Below are 19,446 nucleotides of genomic sequence, written 5' to 3'. Positions count from 1 at the left end.
CCTTAACTCCAGAAGGCCAGCTCCTGGGACCGGCCAGCTGTGTAAGGCTTATTTCTGCTCACACCCTGTTTCCCATACCCAGATGCCGTTCCAGCTTAGGCTTGAGTGTGTGTCCTTCTTTTTCCAGATCCCAGAGATCATCCACTTCTGCTGTGACTTCCTCATGTCCTGGGTGGATGAGGAGAACATCCTTGACGTCTACCGGCTGGCAGAGCTCTTTGACCTGAACCGTCTGACCCAACAGCTAGATACCTACATCCTCAAGAACTTTGTGGCCTTCTCAAGAACTGACAAGTACCGCCAGCTGCCCATGGAGAAGGTCTACTCCCTTCTCAGCAGCAATAGCCTGGAGGTCTCCTGTGAGACTGAGGTGTATGAAGGGGCCCTGCTGTACCATTACTCCCTGGAGCAGGTACAGGCTGACCAGATATCACTGCATGAGCCCCCCAAGCTCCTAGAGACTGTGCGGTTTCCCCTGATGGAAGCTGAGGTCCTCCAGCGGCTGCACGACAAGCTTGGTCCTAGCCCACTGAGAGACACCGTGGCCAGTGCTCTTATGTACCACAGGAACGAGAGCCTGCAGCCCAGCCTTCAGGGCCCACACACAGAGCTTCGCTCAGACTTCCAGTGCGTTGTGGGCTTTGGGGGCATTCACTCCACACCATCTACAATCCTCAGTGACCAGGCCAAATACCTGAATCCCCTGCTGGGAGAATGGAAACACTTCACTGCCTCTCTGGCTCCCCGAATGTCCAACCAGGGCATTGCAGTGCTCAACAACTTCGTGTACTTGATTGGAGGGGACAATAATGTCCAAGGATTCCGAGCTGAGTCCCGATGCTGGAGGTACGAAAAGGGCACTTCTCATCATTGCCTTGTCCTTAGACAGCTCCGTGGTGCAGGAGTTGTGGGCTGTGTGGGCTGTTGAGGGGACACGATACAAAGGGCACGTCACCACAGATCTGGTTCCTGCATCTGCCTTTCACATGAGTGTTATAGCTTCTCTGGCCTATACTTGGTTCTAATGTAATGAATCCAGATGAATTCAGAGAAAGTGGACCACAGTGAAATAAGGAAAAGGGGCATCAAAATTGCTCTCTTGCCCTCTGTCCCTGCTTCCTGGTCACCCTGAAGCCAGCCAACTGTCATTGCTATTGTAGGTCACTCAGCTGCCTGTGCTCAGGGAGCATGCGTTATCATTCAGTGAGGAGCTGGGAGTGCTGTGTGGGCTTAGGCAGCTGCCCTGCCATCCTCAGCCTACCTCTCAGTTGCCTTGCTGGTCTCTGCTCCTTTTCTTCAAACTGCCAGCCAGGATGCCTTCCAGATGCTGCCTGGGAAGGACCAGTAAGCATCATCGCGCCTTCACTAAATTCGCCCTTGGCCCTGTAGTCAGATGAGTATGTGCTCAATAGATACTCTGTGAGGGGCAGGTTTTCCTGAGGGGGTTGTGGACTGTTTGGCTCTGCAGGTTGCTTCTAGCTGTGATCCCGCAGATCTATTTTTGGACAGAACAAGAGACATTAGTTCAAGTCTCCAATGGCCTCAGCTACCAGTGGATTTTGAAGGGCCTCTTCATCATAACCTTGGTGCATGTGGGAGCCCCGCCATTCCCGGTCCCCACCACAAGCTGAGATGCTGTCTTAGAGAGCAGATCTGGGCTGGGTGCTGATGCAGTTCTGTTTTTGGCTACAAGGGGGAGGCTGAACTCTGGCCTGGCCCTGCCACATGAATCAGGCAAGCATGGGGATACTGAACAAGAACGAAACAGCCTTTTCTTGGTCATTTCTGGTCTTCTGGCCCTAGGAAGCAGTTTCTGTTGGTAAACTGGTGAGACTTAAGCCTGCCTAGAGCATTCTGATTGGATGGTTGGAGTGGCAGAGTTCTGAAAGAAGGAAATGACTCACTTCCTTTCTCAGTGAATACTGTGTCCAGTGAGCGTGTCTGAATTTGACTTTCCTCAGCTCAAGCCTGAGGGCTCTTCTCCTAGCTGTGGGGCTAAGGTCAGACTGCCCTGCCTTAGCCATTCAGAGCTGCAGAGCAGATCTCTCCAGAGCACTGACAGCTGGGAGCTGAACTTGGACCATGGCACGTGGGATCAAAGGAACAGAAATGTATAAGGTTGCAGTGGCATCTGGGGCCAGGGCCTGCCTGGCAGCTGAGGAGGGTGTCTGTCATCCAGGGCCTGCCTGGCAGCTGAGGAGGGTGTCTGTCATCCGCAGAGTGAAAGCGTCACTTATTTCCTAGCTTCTGAAAACTGGAGGGTGTGTGTGTGCGGCTCAGCCTTGGATGCTTCCACCCCAGCACTGTGTTGTTTTGGATTTGGTCAAACTTACACTGGCTGAGCAGTGAAGATGACCCGACTTCATGATCATTCTGTCTTCATCTCCTGGTTGCTGGGAATATCACAGCGGCTGAGTCCCTAAAATTGTGTTTGTTCATGTTTCCTTTTCACAGTTTACCAGATTTAAAATCTATAAGCTCTTAGAATATCAGAGAACAGTATTTTACAATAAATAAGGTTTTTCAATCTGAGGTTATAAAAACTATAACAAATTGTCTTGTGAAGCAAACTTATTTTGTCTTTGTTTCCCCGGTTCTTCTCCCCCCCCCTTTCTTTTTCTTTTTCTTTAAATTAATATACAGGACTGTATGGGTTCATATCACTACTATGAAATATCTAAAGCAACTAACTGATAAAGAGAAAACATGTGTTTACTGCATACTTTGAGAACCTTAAAGCCCAAGACCATGCACTATATGGGTATGCCCACTGCTTTGCCCTTTGTGAGGCAGATGGCAACCAGGACGCACTGAACCTGGGAGTCGCTCCTTGGCCCAGGACACAGAAAGGGGAGACCAGAGATCCAGAGTTACACAGTTTTGTTTTTGTTTATTAAAGAAAGGATCTTACCACCCCCACCTCCCCCCCCAAAAAAAAGAAGAAGAAAAAAAAAAAGAGAAAAGAAAGAGCCAAGTGTGGCAGTGTACGCCTGTAATCTCAGCATTCGGGGAGACAGAGGCAGGCAGATCTCTTGAGTTTGAGGCCAGCCTGGTCTACAGAGTGTGTTCCAGGATAGCCAGGACTACCCAGAGAAACCCTGTTTAAAAAAAAAAACCCAACCCCTCCCCCCCAAAAAAAGGGTGGTGTCTTATTCTGTAGTTCCAACTGGCCCAGAAATCTACGGAGACCAGGTTGGCTTTGAGTTTGGAGTGATCCTCCTGTCTCTGTCTCCCTAGTGCTAAGACAGGAGTTATGTGCGTCTAGAACAGGACCCAAGCAGGTTCACAGAACCTCCCAAAACTGTCGCCCTGAGGACCAGCCCTGTCTTAGTCAGGGTTACTGTTCCTATGATGAAACCCCGTGACCAAAAGCACCTTGGGAAGAGTTTATTTCACTCACAGTTCCATAGAGCAGATCATCGTCAGAAGCAGTGAGGGCAGGAACTCAAGCAGGACAGGAACCTGGAGGCAGGAACTGATGCAGAGGCCATGGAGGGGTGCCGCTTACTGCCTGCCTTCCTGTGGTTTGCTCAGCCTGGTTTCTTACAGAACCCAGGACCACCAGCCCAGGGGTGGCCCTGTGCACAATGGGCTGAGCCCTTCCACACTGATTACCAATTAAGAAAGTGTCCTACAGACTTGCCTACAACCTGATCTTATGGAGGCATTTTCTCAGTTGAGGCTTCCTCTCTGATGACTAGCTATGTCGAGTAGGCAGTACAAGGCCTATAATTTCCCATGTTTAAAAGACTGAGGCAGGGGGCTGCGGAGGTGGCTCAGAGGTTAAGAGCACTGTCTGTTCTTCCAGAGGCCCTGAGTTCAATTCCTAGCAACCACATGGTGGCTCACCACCATCTATGATGAGATCTGGTGCCCTCTTCTGGCCTGCAGGTGCACATGCAGTCTGTACATTGTATACATAATAAATAAATCTTAAAAAAAAAAAAAGGGGGGCGCTGAGGCAGGAGTAGCATTTCAAGATCTGCCTGGGTTACTGAATGAGTTCAGATCCAGCCTGCGCAACTTAGACACTGGAACCACATAGTGAAAAGAAGGCTGGAAGCATAGTGCATGCCTTTAGTCATAGCATCTATGAGTCCCAGGCGAGTCAGGCTTACACAGTGAGACCTTATCTCAAACAAAAAGAATGGTGGGCTGGGTATGGTAGAACTCTGATAGTGTGCACTCTAGGTGTAACCCCTGGTACTTCAGGGCATACCCACCACACCACTACCAGTTTGGAAATACAGGAGAAAAAAAAACCAATTTGTGAAATTTGACAGAGACCCCTAGAACATGTTTTACCTCTCAGTTTATAATAGTTTGGCAATTCAAATATGTGAATTAAAATTATCATCTTAGAAAAATCTGGCTGCTGTAACAAATACAGTAGAGTAGGTGGCTTAAATACCAAACACCTGTCTCATAATGTTGGTTCTGGAATGTCAGCTGATTGAGTCTGGTGAGGCCTCTACTATGTGTCCTCACATAGTAGAGAGACCAAGAGTTCTCATCTCTTCCTCTTTTTAAAAAATGGTTTTTCCAGATAGGGTTTCTCTGTGTAACCCTGGTTATCCTGGACTTGTTTTGTAGACCAGGCTGTCCTCGAACTCACAGAGGTCCGGCTGCCTCTGCCTCCCAAGTGCTGGGATTACAGGTGTGTGCCGCCACACCCAGCTTCATCTCTTCTTAACAGGCACTAACTCTATCCTGGTCTCTGCATCTTCAATATCTAATTACATCCTAGAGCATTGTCAAAGTGGATGGTAGGGCTTTCACATGGATGGTTTTTGGAACACAGGCATTCAGGCCACAGTCATGGTAGATGAATTACCCTTACGTGTTACCTTTACATGTAGTGACTGGTGAGATGGCTTAGTCTGTAAATAGCTTGCTTTACAACCTGAAGACCTTCATTCAGCACCCTGGTGCCCATATAAGATCCAGATGTGACAATGTTCATCTCTAGTGTGTGGCAGGGCTAGAAGCCGGAGGATCCCGAGGGCCTGCTGGCCAGCCAATGAAGCCAAAAACGAAATCCAGGTTTGATGAGAGACCCCGAAAATAGACTGTCAGAAGTGGTAGAGGAAGACACTGGACATTGACTTTTGTCCTTCACAGGCACATACAGGAGCATATCAGCACACATTTGGTGTGTGCATGTGCACGGGCCATCGCCCTCAGAGATCAGAGGACAGCTTGTAGGCATGTGTTCTCTTGTTCCACCATGATGGCTCCAGGGACAAAGCTCAAATCATCAGGCTTGGCAGAAAGCACCCTTATTGAAGGAGCCAGTTTTCCTGATGCTTGAATCACAGAGATCCACCTACCTCTACCTCCTGAATGCTGGGATTAAGGGATTAAAGGCTTGAAGTTTATTTTTAATTAGAAGAAGTACTACTTAACAATCTATTGTAGCTAGACCTGGTGGCTCACGCCTTTAATTCCAGCACTTAGGAGGCAGAGGCAGGCAGATTGATGTGGGTTCCAGGCCAGCATGGTCTGCAAAGAGAGTCCAGGACAGGCAAGGCTACACAGAGAGATCCTGTCTTGAAAAAAAAAAAAAAAGACCAACCAAAAAAACAAAAACAAAAACAAAAACAAAACCCCAATCTATTCTAAGAAAAAAATTTGGACCAAGTATGGTGGTGCATACCTATAATCCAAGTATTTGAGAGGAGGAGACAGGAGGGTCAGACTATATAGGGAGTGCGAGTCCAGCCTGCGTTTCATGAGACCCTGCATGAAAATAAAGAACAAACACCCTAAGAGGCCAGTGATACGGCGCAGCAGGTAAAGGTGCTTGCCGCATAATGCTGGTGATCTATATGTAATCCCTGGAACACAGAGGTGGAAACAACAGACTTCACAAAGTTGTCCTCTGCCCGTCCCGTACAGGCTGTGGCATGGGCTGTCAGCTCCTCCCCCAGTCGTGTACACACACACATACTAATACAAACAAAAACAAGGTAGAAAATGGTTTGGTAAAGAGGACCTTGGTCAGCTGAGCATGACCATGGACACCTGCACTCCTACCTAGTGCTTGGGAGACTAAGCAGACGTGGGGGTTAAAGGCCTGCTTGGTCTATTAGCAAGTTCAAGGCCAGCCTTAGCTATGTAATAAGACCTTGTGAGGAGTGGGGAGGAATCTATAGTTTCAGTGAATGTGTGTGTGCTTCGTTAAGTAACAAGGTCCAAAGAAATTCAGCCTAAGAAACTGAGGCTGAAGACCAGAATCAGGTGGAAAGCTCCAGAGAGTCTTGCTTCACTGTGGTGGGGGCCAGATTCTGGGAGGAGTGGGGTGCACAGACATAAAGAAGGTCACTGTATAGGCAAGGCAGCAGACAGCCCCACCTAACCAGATGGCAGGTTTGTCAGTCTGCCTCAGTAATTTCATGAGACCCTGTCTTAAAAGTTTGAAAAGGTAGGACTGGTGAGATGGTGCTTGTAGAGGACCCAGATTTGCTTCCCAGCACTCGTATGTTGGCTCACAACCATCTATAATAAGATCTGATGCCCTCCTGTCATGCAGGCACACATGCAAATAGAGTACTCATACATAGATAATTTTTTTTTAACTTAAGGTAAAAAGAGGGGGTGGGGAGGGGGCTGGAGAGATGGCTAAGAGGTTAAGAGCACTGGCTGCTCTTGCAAAGGTCCTGAGTTCAAATCCCAGAAACTACTTGGTTGCTCACAACCATCTATAGTGAGATATGGTGCCCTCTTCTGGCCTGCAGGCACATGTGCAGGCAAAACACTATATATATAATAAATCTTTAAAAAAGAAAAAAGAGGGCTGGGAATGTGGCTTGGTGGCAGAATGCTCGCCTAGTATTCCTAATGTGGCAAAAGAAGGAAGAAAATGAGGATGGGCTCAGCCTGGGAAGGGCCTCAGGGTGGGCCCAGATGTTTGGGTGTCAGCATAGGGGCATGGGGTTGATGGGAACAGAAGGACATGGGGAGGGCAAGGCTCTATTGAAGACAGTTAAGTGAACAGCCAGGCAGATCTAAAGTGCAGGAGAGACCGGTGGGTGACTGTCGAGAGTGCCCTGGTAGGCATTGGAAGACATGTTTAGGCGAAAGTGGGTAAGAGACATATCAAAACAAAGGGGGAGGGTGTCCTGGGCTGACTGAGGTTGGGTAGCAATGATGGGATGGCTGTGCAAGACGGGGTGATTCCTGTTGTTTAAGACAGTTGTCAGGGAAACAGAGCTGGGGACACTGTTTTCTCTGAAAGTGACATAGTGTGGCCTGATATCGGCAAAGTGATCTGCGGTAACAGTGCTTGAGAGTTCGGCTCTCAGCCATGGGTTAACAAAGGAGAGAGAATGCTGCTCCTCTCCTGCCTCATACCCTTCACTTTCCCATGTGCCTCTTGCCTGGACTGTTCGCCATTGCAGATTTACCTCCAGGGTAGCCTCAACCCAGCAGCCTTCCTGGGCCTGCACAGAATCCCCTGGCTTCATGTAGTCAACCTCATATTTTTCCTTTAGTGGGTTCCATTTCCTTTACTGGGGTTCCCTGGAATCTCACAGGATCCCGCTCTCTAGTGACCAGAGTTCAAGGTGAGAGTTGACATGCCCACTTTGGCAAGATGGATACCCTGAGAGGGTGGGGCGTGGAGAAGGCTTCCCTAGCTGGGGCTGAGGGGAACTTATGACTATCAGTAAGAGCAAGGGTGTTATGGTGCACAGTTGGAAGAGGCTGGTGTACCCATCTGGGTGAGAAACTATTATTTTGCCCTTCCTGTACACAAGTAAGAGGAAGTCGGCTGTAGAAATACCTGGTGAGCAGCCTGTGATGGACATCTGGGTAGGTACAAACCCTAGAGGCTGTGCCTGTGAGGGAGGTTCCAGGCCACGTTGTAAATATTCTGTTTCCACTGTCGGCTGTCATAGCTCTAGGCCAGCGAGTTCTAACTGCCAGGATGGTGTTCAGACCAGGCTACAGCATAGAACTGGGGAGGAGGAAGTATAGGCCTGAAAGGCAAGCTGCTCTCCTTGTCAGTGACGTATGGTCCTCATGTCCTCCAAAGGTACGACCCGAGGCACAACCGCTGGTTCCAGATCCAGTCCTTGCAGCAGGAACATGCAGACCTGTGCGTGTGTGTCGTAGGCAAGTACATCTATGCTGTGGCTGGCCGTGACTACCACAACGACCTGAGTGCTGTGGAGCGCTATGACCCCGCCACCAACACCTGGGACTACGTGGCCCCCCTCAAGAGGGAGGTAAGGAAGCCTCACAGTAGGCACCCCCTCTGGTTGCTTTCTGTGGGCCATACTCAGAGGCCCAGGTGTCAAGGCTGGTCCTGGTCAGGGTCAGGCAATCAGGCCTGGTGGGCAGAGCCTTGTCTACGCCAGGACTGTACGGAGTGTGTGGGTGAGCCTGTTAGGAGGCATTGGTAAGCATTCAGACCTCATTCTTCAGACCAGCGCCCCTTGCAAGTTTCCTGTGAGGAGAGAGCTACTCATCCTGTCCCTGTACTTCTGTATAGATACAAAGTGTCCCCTTAACTATTGCTGACACAAGCTGGGAGATTTCCAAATAGGTCAAAACACCCGGACTCTGAGAGACTGTAGTGGGGCCTGATTCACAGGTCTTCACTCAGACTCTTCTGCAGGAAAACAGCCACAGGACCTTCCAGAGGTCACAAAATGCTTTGGAGGGTTTATTTTTATTTTTATTTATTTATTTATTTATTTATTTATTTATTTTGGTTTTTCGAGACAGGGTTTCTCTGTGTAGCCTTGGCTGTCCTGGACTCTCTTTCTCTCTTTGTGGACCAGGCTGGCCTCGAACTCACAGCGATCCACCTGCCTCTGCCTCCCGAGTGCTGGGATTAAAGGCGTGTGCCACCACGCCCGGCCCTGGAGGGTTTATTTTTAAACACAATAATAATCATGTCCATAAAGCACAGTACTTGGTTTAGTCCAGTTTAGATATATTTAAAATTATGTACATAACACAAAGGTAATGGTTTTTCTTGTTGTTTTGTTTTGAGACAGGGCTTCTCTGTGTAGTCCTGGCTGTCCTGGAACTCACTGTAGACCAGGCTGGCCTTGAACTCACAGAGATCTCCTGCCTCTGCCTCCCAAGTGCTGGGATTACAGGTGTACACTGCCACCACCACCTGCCTGCAAAGGTAATGCTTTATTGGAGTACTTCTTGCTTTTTTTTTTAAAGAGATTTATTTATTTATTATGTATAGTGTTCTTCCTGCTTGTACCCCTGCAGGCCAGAAGAGGGCATCAGATCACTTTGTAGATGGTTGTGAGCCACCATGTGGTTGCTGGGTATTGAACTCAGGACCTTTGGAAGAACAGACAGTGCTCTTAGCCGCTGAGCGATACTCTTTCTATAGTTTTGAGGAACTTTGGCCTAGCCCCAAACCACCTGTGGAATCCCAAGGCAAGAAATAGGTCATGTTGCATCAGCTCTGAAGCCTCAGACTCTGAGAAACCGTGCGTGGGGCTGTTTGATGTGCAATGGCTCCCAGCTGACACCTTAGCATCCCCAGGCACTCCAGATCAGGACAGTGTAGTGATCAGCATACATACTCAGCCCCGACCAGAGTTTCTTCTGTGCAGAGGCTCTGGCCTTGGAGCTCTTTCCACTACCTGACATTTTCTCTCTCACCTTTCCTCAAGCCACTGACCTCAGTGGATTGGGATGGGGCTCCTCTGCACAGGTTACAAACCACCATCCTTTCTTTCACAGCCCCAGCCAGGCCAGATCCTTGCTTCTTTAGGGAAGACAGCCCTGCCCTAGTTCTGGAGAAAGGAGCAGATTTTGAACGGAAAGTGTCTGGGATCTCTGGATATCTCAGCTTGTATTCCAGAAGTTCAGAAGGGTTTGTGGGGAGGAAGGGGGCAGAGCTGCAGTTCTTCATCTTGGCCACAGGGCAGCAGTCTTGAGCTTGACTCAGCTTATGGGGCATGTGGTCACCTTGTTCACTATTAGCCAGCTACTGTGTACTACACCAAGGAGACTTAGTGGTGACAGATGACTAACCCTCCTCCTCCAGGTGGGCTGCAAAAGAGACCAGAAACCACTAAAGTAGCTACAATTACAGTAAGTGCATGATGGAAATAAAGAAGACGGAAGTGTTCTGTAGGAATCAGGACTCTTGAAGGATCAAGTAGAGATGTTTTATTTGGGGAATATCTATCTGAGTGTCAGAGCAAGGTCTGAAAAATAATCAGCCATTTTCAGAGGACAGAGGACCTCCTAGGTCAGAGGGTTACTAACCGATTTTGAGAGGGACAAGGTTGAAGACCCTTGTGAAGAACAGAGAGCCTAAATAGCCTGAAAAGACGTGAGGAGGGCAGTGCTGGACCTGTGTCAGTCCACGGCTGGACCAGGCCTGCAGAGGTAAGGGAAGAGTGATTTACAGGTCACTCAAAGTAGTTCATAGGTTTAATGTAAAATGTAAAACAAGACCTTTTAGACAAATGAAACTAAACCAGACCCAGATGTGCTGACATGTGTCTATAATCTCAGCATTAGGGGACAGGCTGGCGGAGCTCAGCCAGTTTGAGATCAGCCTACTCTACATGGCGAATTCCATGGCTACATAACATAGCAGGACTCTTTTTGTTTGTTTTTTCAAGACAGGGTTTCTCTGTGTAACTCTGGCTGTCCTGGACTCCCTTTATAGAGTAGGCTGGCCTTGAACTCACAGAGCTCCACCTGCCTCTGCCTCCTGAGTGTTGGGATTACAGGCATGCTCTGCTGCCACACCCACACCCAGCAATAGTATGTTTTCCACAAGAGTGGAAGCATCTTCTAGCTGCCGTGTGACTCAGTGCTTGCCATCCTGGGGATGTACCCTGGAGAAATGAAGACCTTTACCACAGATATTAATAGCCACTTTTTTTGGATAATAGCCAGAAACTATGAACAAATGAGATGTCCTCCAACAGGTGAATGGCTAAATAAACTGCAGTAGAGTCACAGCAATAAAAAGGATCCAACTGAGGGTATTGGAGAGGCTGGACAGGGACAGAAAGCCAGTTGTAAAAGGTTCTATTTTCAGACTGGGTGAGATGGTGCATGCTTTAATCCTGGTGTCTGAGAGGCATACACAGAGAGTTCCAGGATAGAAAGACTTTATTTGAAAACAAAACCAAACCTATTCTATTTTATCTTACCATTTTTTTCTCTTGTTTTTATTTTTTTCGAGACAGGCTTTTTCTGGGTAGCCCTGGCTGTCCAAGAACTCACTCTGTAGATCAGAGTGTCCCTGAGCTCACAGAGATCCACCTGCCTCTGCCTCCCAAATGCTGGGGTTAAAAGCGTGCGCCACAGCATCCACCTCATGTCTGATGTTCTTGAAATGGCAGTATTGGAGAAATCGGGCAGGAAAGACTGGGGTTGGAGCCAGCAGAGAAGTGGTTGTGACTAAGGTCAACTTAAACTGAATAACAGAGAGACCAACTCTCGAAAGCCAAGTGTTTGTTTACTCAGGAACAGCAAGACATTGCAATCGAGGGTACATGTGCGGTGGTGGACGGTAGACAGCTATGTCCAAAGCGGGGGAAGTCTGTAAAGACAGAAACCCAAGGCTGGTGAGTTTGCTTGATGGATAAAGATGCTTGCTGTGTCCGATAACGTGGGTTTTATCCCTGGATTTCACGGAACAAGGGAGAACTGACAGACTTGAGTGGGCATATGCGCACTGTAGAATGTTTATTAAACTCTAAAGGGCTGTTCTATGGCCCAGCTAGCCCTCTAGTAATTTAGGCAGAGACTTATAGATCTATCATAATAAACAGCTTTAACACAATGGCTATCGCAGGCACAGTTTACACTAAATTTCTAAGTGAGTCTCGCTACCTCCCAGCTGCATTTTCCAAGCTATTTGCCAATAAGTCGTCCTGTCTGGATGGGATCTGTTCCATCAGGGCCACTCTTTCTCCATCTCTTCCTTCTCTCTCTCCTCTCTTGGTTTCCTGGGAACCGAAGTTCCGCCTGACTCTATTTCGCCCAGCTACAGGCTCCGACCTTTTCTTTCTTAGCCACTCAGCGATAATGAAGGAGCAGAGGTCATACATCATCGGTGTGTGTGTGTGTGTGTGTGTGTGTGTGTGTGTGTGTGTGTGAGAGAGAGAGAGACAGAGAGAGACAGAGAGAGAGAGACAGAGAGAGAGTCAGAGACAGAGAGAGAGAGACAGACAGAGAGAGAGTCAGAGACAGAGAGAGAGAGAGAGAGAGAGAGACAGAGAGAGACAGAGAGAGAGAGAGCTCCTCTGGTTGGCAGCCAGACAGTGGAGGCCAGTGTTCAGCATCTGAGTACACAGCCTCCACCCACACAGATGATAAGGATACACGTGAGCTCTTAGAGAGTAAACTCCTTTGGCTTCAGGGGCTTCCTGTAGGAGTTGTGACTGTGGCTGGAGAAGTCTCCTTTTAGGAATGACCTCTCTGGAGTTTCTGGTTTAGATCTTATTTTCAGCATCTATGCCTGAAGACCCTTCATGGTCTCCAGCTCCATTGTTGTTTGGTTCTGATATAAGTGTTTCTACTTTAAAAGAGCACCTAGAAGATGCTAGTGATAGCAGGGACGTTCTGGAATGACATCAGTACCAGTAACCTGATCAGGATGTTGTACTATACTTATGTAAACTCTGACTATTTAGAGAAACTTTTGGAAGAAAGCAGGAGAGCTTTTTGGTTTGTTTGTTTGTTTGTTTGTTTGTTTGTTTTATTTTGTTTTGTTTTTGGAGACAGGGTTTCTATTTAGTCCTGGCTGTCCTGGAACTCTCTGTGTAGGCTGGCCTCAAGCTTACAGAGATCCACCTGCCTCTGCCTTCCGAGTGCTGGGATTAAAAATTTTAACTAGAAAATATAACCTGCCCAGACTGCTACCTGTGAGAAAGAAAATCCAGACCCTGCGCACACTCTGCCTGCTGCTGCGCCCCTCCGGCCTCTCATGCTGCTCATGTGACTTCCTACTAACTAGTCCCGTGTCACAGCCCTGGGGTCTCCAGCTCTCCAGGGGAGCTCCTTTCTTCCCATCAATCAGGGTCTTCTGTTGGCTGCTGGGTGTGAGTCAGTAAGACTTGGGCCAGTGCTGGCACATGTGGGCGGGTGGGTGGGTCACAGTGACACAGCTGTCAGCAGAGGGGTGGAAAACCCCTGAGCAGTGCAGTCTAGAGTCAAGAGCATTGGACGTGTCTCCTCTTACCACACATACGCCGTCGCTGAAGTGGGAGTATTCCTCATGTCATCATCCTCTGTGATCCAAATGGGTTAGCTTCAGACTCCCCCAAGGGTAGTGAAATCCATGAAGCTGAAGTCTCTTGGGTAAAGTGGTATTTGTGTAAAACTTACACATCCACGCTGACTGTCACAGCCTAATCCAGTTACTTGGAAGGCAAGATCAAAAGTTCAAGGCCAGCTTGGGCTACAGAGTGTAAAGCCAGACCTTTTCTAAAAGTTAAAAAAAGAAAATGTAGGGATTGCTTGGTGTGGCGCCCCACTTTTAATCCCCGTGGTGCGGCAGAGCCGGGCAGAGCTCTGTGAGTTCGCAGTCAGCCTGGTCTACAGAGTGAGTTCCGGTGCCAGCTAGAATTGCACTGTGAGACCTTGTCTCAGAAATCACCAAGAGAGAGGTTCTGGGAGGAGAGGGGGGAGGGAGAACTATGGTCGGGATGTAAGATATGAAGAAGAATAAATGGGGGAGGGGCAAGTGGGGGGAGGAACGTAGTTCAGTTGGTGGAGGGCTTGGCCTGAAACGCATGAAAGCCCTGGGTTCAGCGCTCAGCATCAAGTGAACCTGGTGTCATGTGCACGCCTCTAATCCTGCCTAACGTTGGGAGGTGGAGGCAGAGACTTCAGAGAGTCAGGCTCATCCTTGGCTACATAACATGTCCTAGGCCAACCTGGGATACAAGAGACTCTGTCGTGGCCCCCACCCCCCAAAAAAGACTGTATGGCTCGGTAGTAGGACATTTGCAAACCTATGTGTTTGGTCCCCTACATATCTACAAGTCTAAACTTTAGTAAATCACCTCTATATTTCTTTTTTTTTAAAGTTTATTTATTTTTTAATAGTTTATTTAATTTTAATTTGTGTATGTTGGTGTGGGGGTGTCAGATCTTGGAGTTACGGACAGTTGTGAGCTGCCATGTGGGTGCTGGGAATTGAACCCGGGTCCTTTGGATGAGCAGGCAGTGCTCTTAACCACTGAGCCGTCCCTCCAGCCCCACCTCTGTATTTCTTATACTACCTGGTGCTATATAAATGATAATATAAGTTATTTTATATGGAAGACTGAACCTCTGTACAGATGCAGGCTATTGATTTGAGTATTTTTTAATCCTAGTTTTGGTTGCGCCCATGGGTATAGAGGGCCAGCCATACTTGATGCTTTGTCTCAGCCTTCCCTTTACCCCACTTCCTGCGGGGTGGGGGAGGGGCGCGACGCAGACAGTGGGAAGCTGTGGCCACCAAGGGCAGGTCTTCCCTGTGGGTATGCTTCTCTGGCAACTTGGGAAGTGGTCCTTGATCCTGTTGCTCCCCATTCAGATGTTTCCTTTAGGGAAACAGAAAGATTACATTTAGTCTCTGGAGGTCTGGGGTCAACAAGTAGGGTAGCATATCCAGATGGAAACTGGGCACGTTCTCCAGGGCCTGAGGGCACATCAGATGTGGCGGAGCTGTGATTGCTGTGCTGTCAGGCATGTGCGGAGCGCTGGTGGCAGCCTCTACTGCCTTCTTGCTCAGTCCCTGCCTTCCCTGGCTCTCTTGGACAGGTATATGCCCATGCAGGCACCACGCTGCAGGGGAAGATGTACATCACCTGCGGCCGCAGAGGAGAGGACTACCTGAAAGAGACACACTGCTACGATCCAGAAAGCAACACGTGGCACACCCTGGCCGACGGGCCTGTGCGCCGGGCCTGGCATGGCATGGCTGCCCTCCTGGACAAGCTGTTTGTGATTGGAGGCAGCAACAATGACGCTGGCTACAGGAGGGATGTGCACCAGGTGAGCTGGGCCCAGGCTGCCCACTTTAGAACTGAACAGAAGGTCTGGGAGTTCCTTTGTGCCCTCTGGTTCCATGCATGCCTCACTGTACATGCCTTTCACCTCAAAAATCCCATCTGTAAAGTCAGGGTCTCTCTGTGTAGCCTTGGCTGTCCTGGACTCACTTTGTAGACCAGGCTGGCCTCGAACTCACAGAGATCTGCCTGCCTCTGCCTCCCGAGTGCTGGGATTACAGGCGTGTGCCACCATGCCCAGCTTGAAGAAGAGATTTAAATGTCTTACTACACAGTACTCAACTTTTGTGAGACACAACCAGTGCTGCCTTCCGCACACTGACTTATGATCTCTTTCCCTCCATGATGGGGTTGCCAGATGCCATTTTGGTTTTACATTTCTTGGATAAGGAGTAGATTATTCTCTTTCCAAGCCTTTGTTTGCTGACTTGGCAACTTATGAAAAGAAGGTTGGTGCTCCCGATTAGTCAGCAAGTAACTGTTCCATAGACGCTCCCCATGAGTATGAGGACGGGGTGCTACGAAGGAGAAAGAGATGTTAGGTGGGGCCCATGGCTGCAGCTTCAGGCCTGCGAGGGAAGTGAGGCAGGACTGGGTATGGAGCTGAGGAGAGGAAGGCACCTTCACTCTCGGGAGCTGAAGGCTGGGGAGGCAGGAAGTAGGCCTGTGGCCAAAGGAGGCTGGACAAAACAGTGCCATCCCGTGTGAGCATCCTCCAGTGGGCCTGCTGTAGACCTGGCCGTGGACAGAAGTAACCTGGAGCGGGCTGGCGACCTGTCCCAGAAGCTGCCTGGGTTAACCCTGGTCTTGGTTTTACAGGTGGCTTGCTACAGCTGTACATCTCGACAGTGGTCATCGGTCTGTCCACTCCCAGCTGGGCACGGTGAGCCTGGCATTGCTGTACTAGACAACAGGATATATGTGCTGGGTGGCCGCTCGCACAACCGAGGCAGCCGCACAGGCTATGTGCACATCTACGACATGGCGAAAGACTGCTGGGAGGAGGGGCCCCAGCTGAACAATTCCATCTCAGGCCTTGCGGCCTGTGTGCTCACCCTGCCCCGCTCCCTGCTCCGAGAGGCACCCCGAGGGACCCCCAACCGCAGCCAGGCAGATGCAGACTTTGCCTCTGAGGTGATGAGTGTGTCAGACTGGGAGGAGTTTGACAACTCTAGCGAGGACTAGGGTTCTCCCTGGTGTTCAGGAGGGGTAACTGGGACAGTGAAGGTCACAGGGCCTGGGTTAGAACACCAGGCTCCAGGGTAGGGGCCCTTACCCAAGCCATCCTGGTTCACCAGCTGCCCTTTTCCACTGTCTCTTTAGCCAGCTGCTGGCATTTGCGAACTCTATGGCTGTGAATTCCATTACAAAGGGACGTGCTAGGGGAAAGGCTGTTATCGTCAAATGAATGGCCAGGCCCATCCTCCATACACTCTGAAGGGCTGGTATCTCTAGCTGGCCTTCTCTTCTCCTGACTCTGGCCCCTGCAAGAGGTCCTGGGGCTCGCATTTCCCAGCCATCGTCCAAGCTCATGGCTCTCTTCTTTCTGTGGGCCACATGGTCTGGTGACCAGCTCAAGCTGCCTGAAGCCAGGGCCTTGAGCAGCTGGGGAGCTCTCAAGAGACAGAAGAAATAGTATATCTGGAACTGGTCCTAGAGATGAGGAGATGCCCCCATTTCTGTGTGTTTCTGACCCAATATTGTTGAAAAATAAAATAAAACATTATGCAAAAGGTGTTGTGTCTAAATGTGGCCGCAGCCTGGGTTTCTTTCCTCTCCAGTCAATGCCTCTGAGTGGCATCCAGAGAGGAACAGGTGTCAAGTCAGCCACCTGGCAGATGGGCTTGGCATAGGAATTGAGGCACTTCTCTGTGTGGTCTTGGCTGTCCTGGATTCACTTGTAGACCAGGCTGGCCTCCAACTCACAGCAATCCACCTGCCTCTCCCCCCCCCCCCCCCCCCAGTGCTGGGATTGCGGGCATGCGCCACCACCGCCCAGCAGGAACCGAGCACTTCTCTATACCAAATGGCAGCAGAGGTCACTCCCCTGCTTAGACATGATGAGCTAGCTCCGCAAGCTGAAAGAATGGTGGGTCACAGAGACCAGGGCCAGCCCCACTGAGACAGCAAGCAGCTTCCCTTCCCAGTCAGGGCATCTAGAATGTGCTCTGTGGCTCACCAGCGCCTGCCACCCCGTATCCACTCTGGCCCCTGGGCAGCCTGCCACTGGCTGTGGTGTTAGAGAGCCCAGGATGGTTCACTTCGCTGGATGTCTTAAGTCAGAAAGCTCTGGGGACTGGGGTGCAAGGCAGTGTGGGGCAGTAATGCTGGCCTGTGTCAGGAAATGGCTGTGAGGCACCAGGGAGGAGTGGCTGCCGAGTGTATCACTGGAAACCAAGGCAACAGGCCCAGTTGTGGGTACCTGTACAGGGCTTCTTTCTACTTCCTGGTCTCCCAAAAAGTTTGTCAGGTGACTTGACTAATCATCTTGGGGGACATGGGGGTGATGTTAGCAGAGCGGGTGAGACCTTCCCTAGTCACCCTTTGGAAGATGTCTGGAATGGCCTCTGCCCAGCATGAATGGACTTGGGGTCCAAGCATCCAGAACACATTTCCTGATGCTACAAGGTCTTCAGCTGGAGCTGAGGCCCCCTGGCAGGTGTGGGCAGCTGGCAGAGTGAGCAGTTTTCCTACTGGTATCCTTTCAAGGTAGGGGAGAATACATTGGCCGAATGGATCCATGAAGACCGTGGCCTAGACACTTGGAGCTGATGTCCACTAGCATGTATAACCTCACTATCTTAGGGCCTGGGGCCCCTGGAGAGACATGACATCACACACAGATGCCTCAGGGTGACAAACCCCACCCAAATGCTGACACCTGCCTGAAGTGAGTCACTTTTAAAAAACAAACAACAACAACAACAAAACCCCATAGGGTTTCTCTGTGTATCCTTGGCTGTCCTGGACTCAATTTATAGACCAGGCTGGCCTCAAACTCAGAGATCTGCCTGTCTCTGCCTCTGCCTCCCAAGTGCTGGGATTACAGGCGTGAGCCACCACGCCTGGCTGAGTCATTTCCTTCAAGAGCAGATGGCCACATTCTCCAGTGTTATCCCCCCAGTTACTAGTAGGAACATAATTCTGCAGGTCTTGGAGTTCTCACATAGTGTACTAGTTGGGTAGCACTATTGTCACTCAAGGCAAACATGGCCATGGCTTACAGAAGGGATCTCTGGTTGGCCAAAGGGTAGGGAGAGCCCTAAGAGGCCATATGGGTTTTTCTGGTCATGTATCCTGGCTGTGTCTGTGTCTGCATTGCACTCTCAGGACAAGAACTGTCCCTGGCCTCATCACAGTCCCATGCCCTCTGCTTGCAACCTAGAAGAATATACAGTCTCTGATGTCTCCTCCAGTGCCCAGTGTCACCACTCCCAAATCTCAAACAGAACCAAAGTAAACCTTTCTCTTTTCTAAAAATATTTTTTATCTGTTTGCTTGTATCGAGGCAGGATCTTTATGTAGCCCTGCGTGTATTAGAACTTTGTTGTAGGTAGACCAGGTGGTCCTCGAACTCATAAAGATCCTGTCTCCACCAGCTAATGCTTTTGTCAGCATAGTTTTGTCACAGGAGCAGGAAAACTAGAACATTCAAAGTCGCCATCCACAGTTGGACCTGCAAGGCTGCAGTGTGTCCAGGTACGAGGCAGAGGCTGACCCTGGCTTAGGGAGACCAGAAAATGGGGCATGCGGGTGACCCTGGGGAGCTCTTGTAAGGAGTATTAGGCCAGGGTTGCATTCAGGCGTGCCCTTCACAGACATCAACCATGGCAGTTGCTCTATGGGAAAAGGATAAGTTGATACCATTGGAATTTGGCCTAGTGAAGTTTCCCCTCGAGTCCAGTAAGGTCGGTACCTACAAAGCCTGGGATGAACACTGCAGCTACAGGAACCTCTTCTGGGGGAAACCATGCAGCCTCCTTGGGGAGGGCACTGCTGAGGTCAGGGCTTCGCTCAAGCTCCACTTCCCAGAAGGTGGTTGCCTAATTTACTTGTTTCAGAGAAGTGTTTGCATTTGTGACCACATAGGAAGACTTTTCCTTTTACCTCCATGGCACCTCTCCCCTGCACCACCAGCTTAGCTGGGCTGAGAGCTGAGAAGAGGCTGGAGGGCCCTCCTCCCCTCCTGCTATGGCTGGGGCCTGTCCATTGCTCAGGTTCCAAATCAGTCCTTTGGGCTTTCTTTCTGCCCCTGGTACTCAAGCTGCCTTCTGCTTGCTACCCAAGTCAAAAAGACAGGCTCCTTCAGGGTGGGGCCTGGGTGCTAGCAGGAGTGTGTGAACTTCCTTCCTGGCAGAGTCCGCCTCGCCTCGGGAGCTCCTATACAGCTCCAGCACTCTCCTCTCTGACCTAGGCTGTGGTACCCATAAGTCTGTGTTCT

The 19,446-nt window shown here is 49.8% G+C and overlaps 1 protein-coding gene across 1 annotated transcript in view; it reads left to right on the top strand.

Moving 5' to 3' along the window:
- Positions 1–16,738, top strand: part of KLHL22 (kelch like family member 22) — a 38,625-nt gene extending 21,887 nt beyond the window's left edge. Inside the window, exons 4-7 of the mRNA XM_084800645.1 lie at positions 128–846; positions 8,036–8,228; positions 14,758–14,991; positions 15,825–16,738. Coding sequence (XP_084656771.1) covers positions 128–846; positions 8,036–8,228; positions 14,758–14,991; positions 15,825–16,190 — 1,512 coding nt within the window. The 3' untranslated portion in view covers positions 16,191–16,738. The remainder of the gene's footprint in view (positions 1–127; positions 847–8,035; positions 8,229–14,757; positions 14,992–15,824) is intronic.
- The last annotated feature ends 2,708 nt before the right edge of the window (positions 16,739–19,446 follow it).

The sequence above is a fragment of the Acomys minous genome, assembly GCF_964271855.1.
Source record: "Acomys minous genome assembly, chromosome: 11".
NCBI classification, from domain to species: domain Eukaryota; kingdom Metazoa; phylum Chordata; class Mammalia; order Rodentia; family Muridae; genus Acomys; species Acomys minous.
The sequence above is the reverse complement of the archived record's forward strand: the minus strand, read 5'-3'. Positions and strand labels throughout refer to the sequence as shown.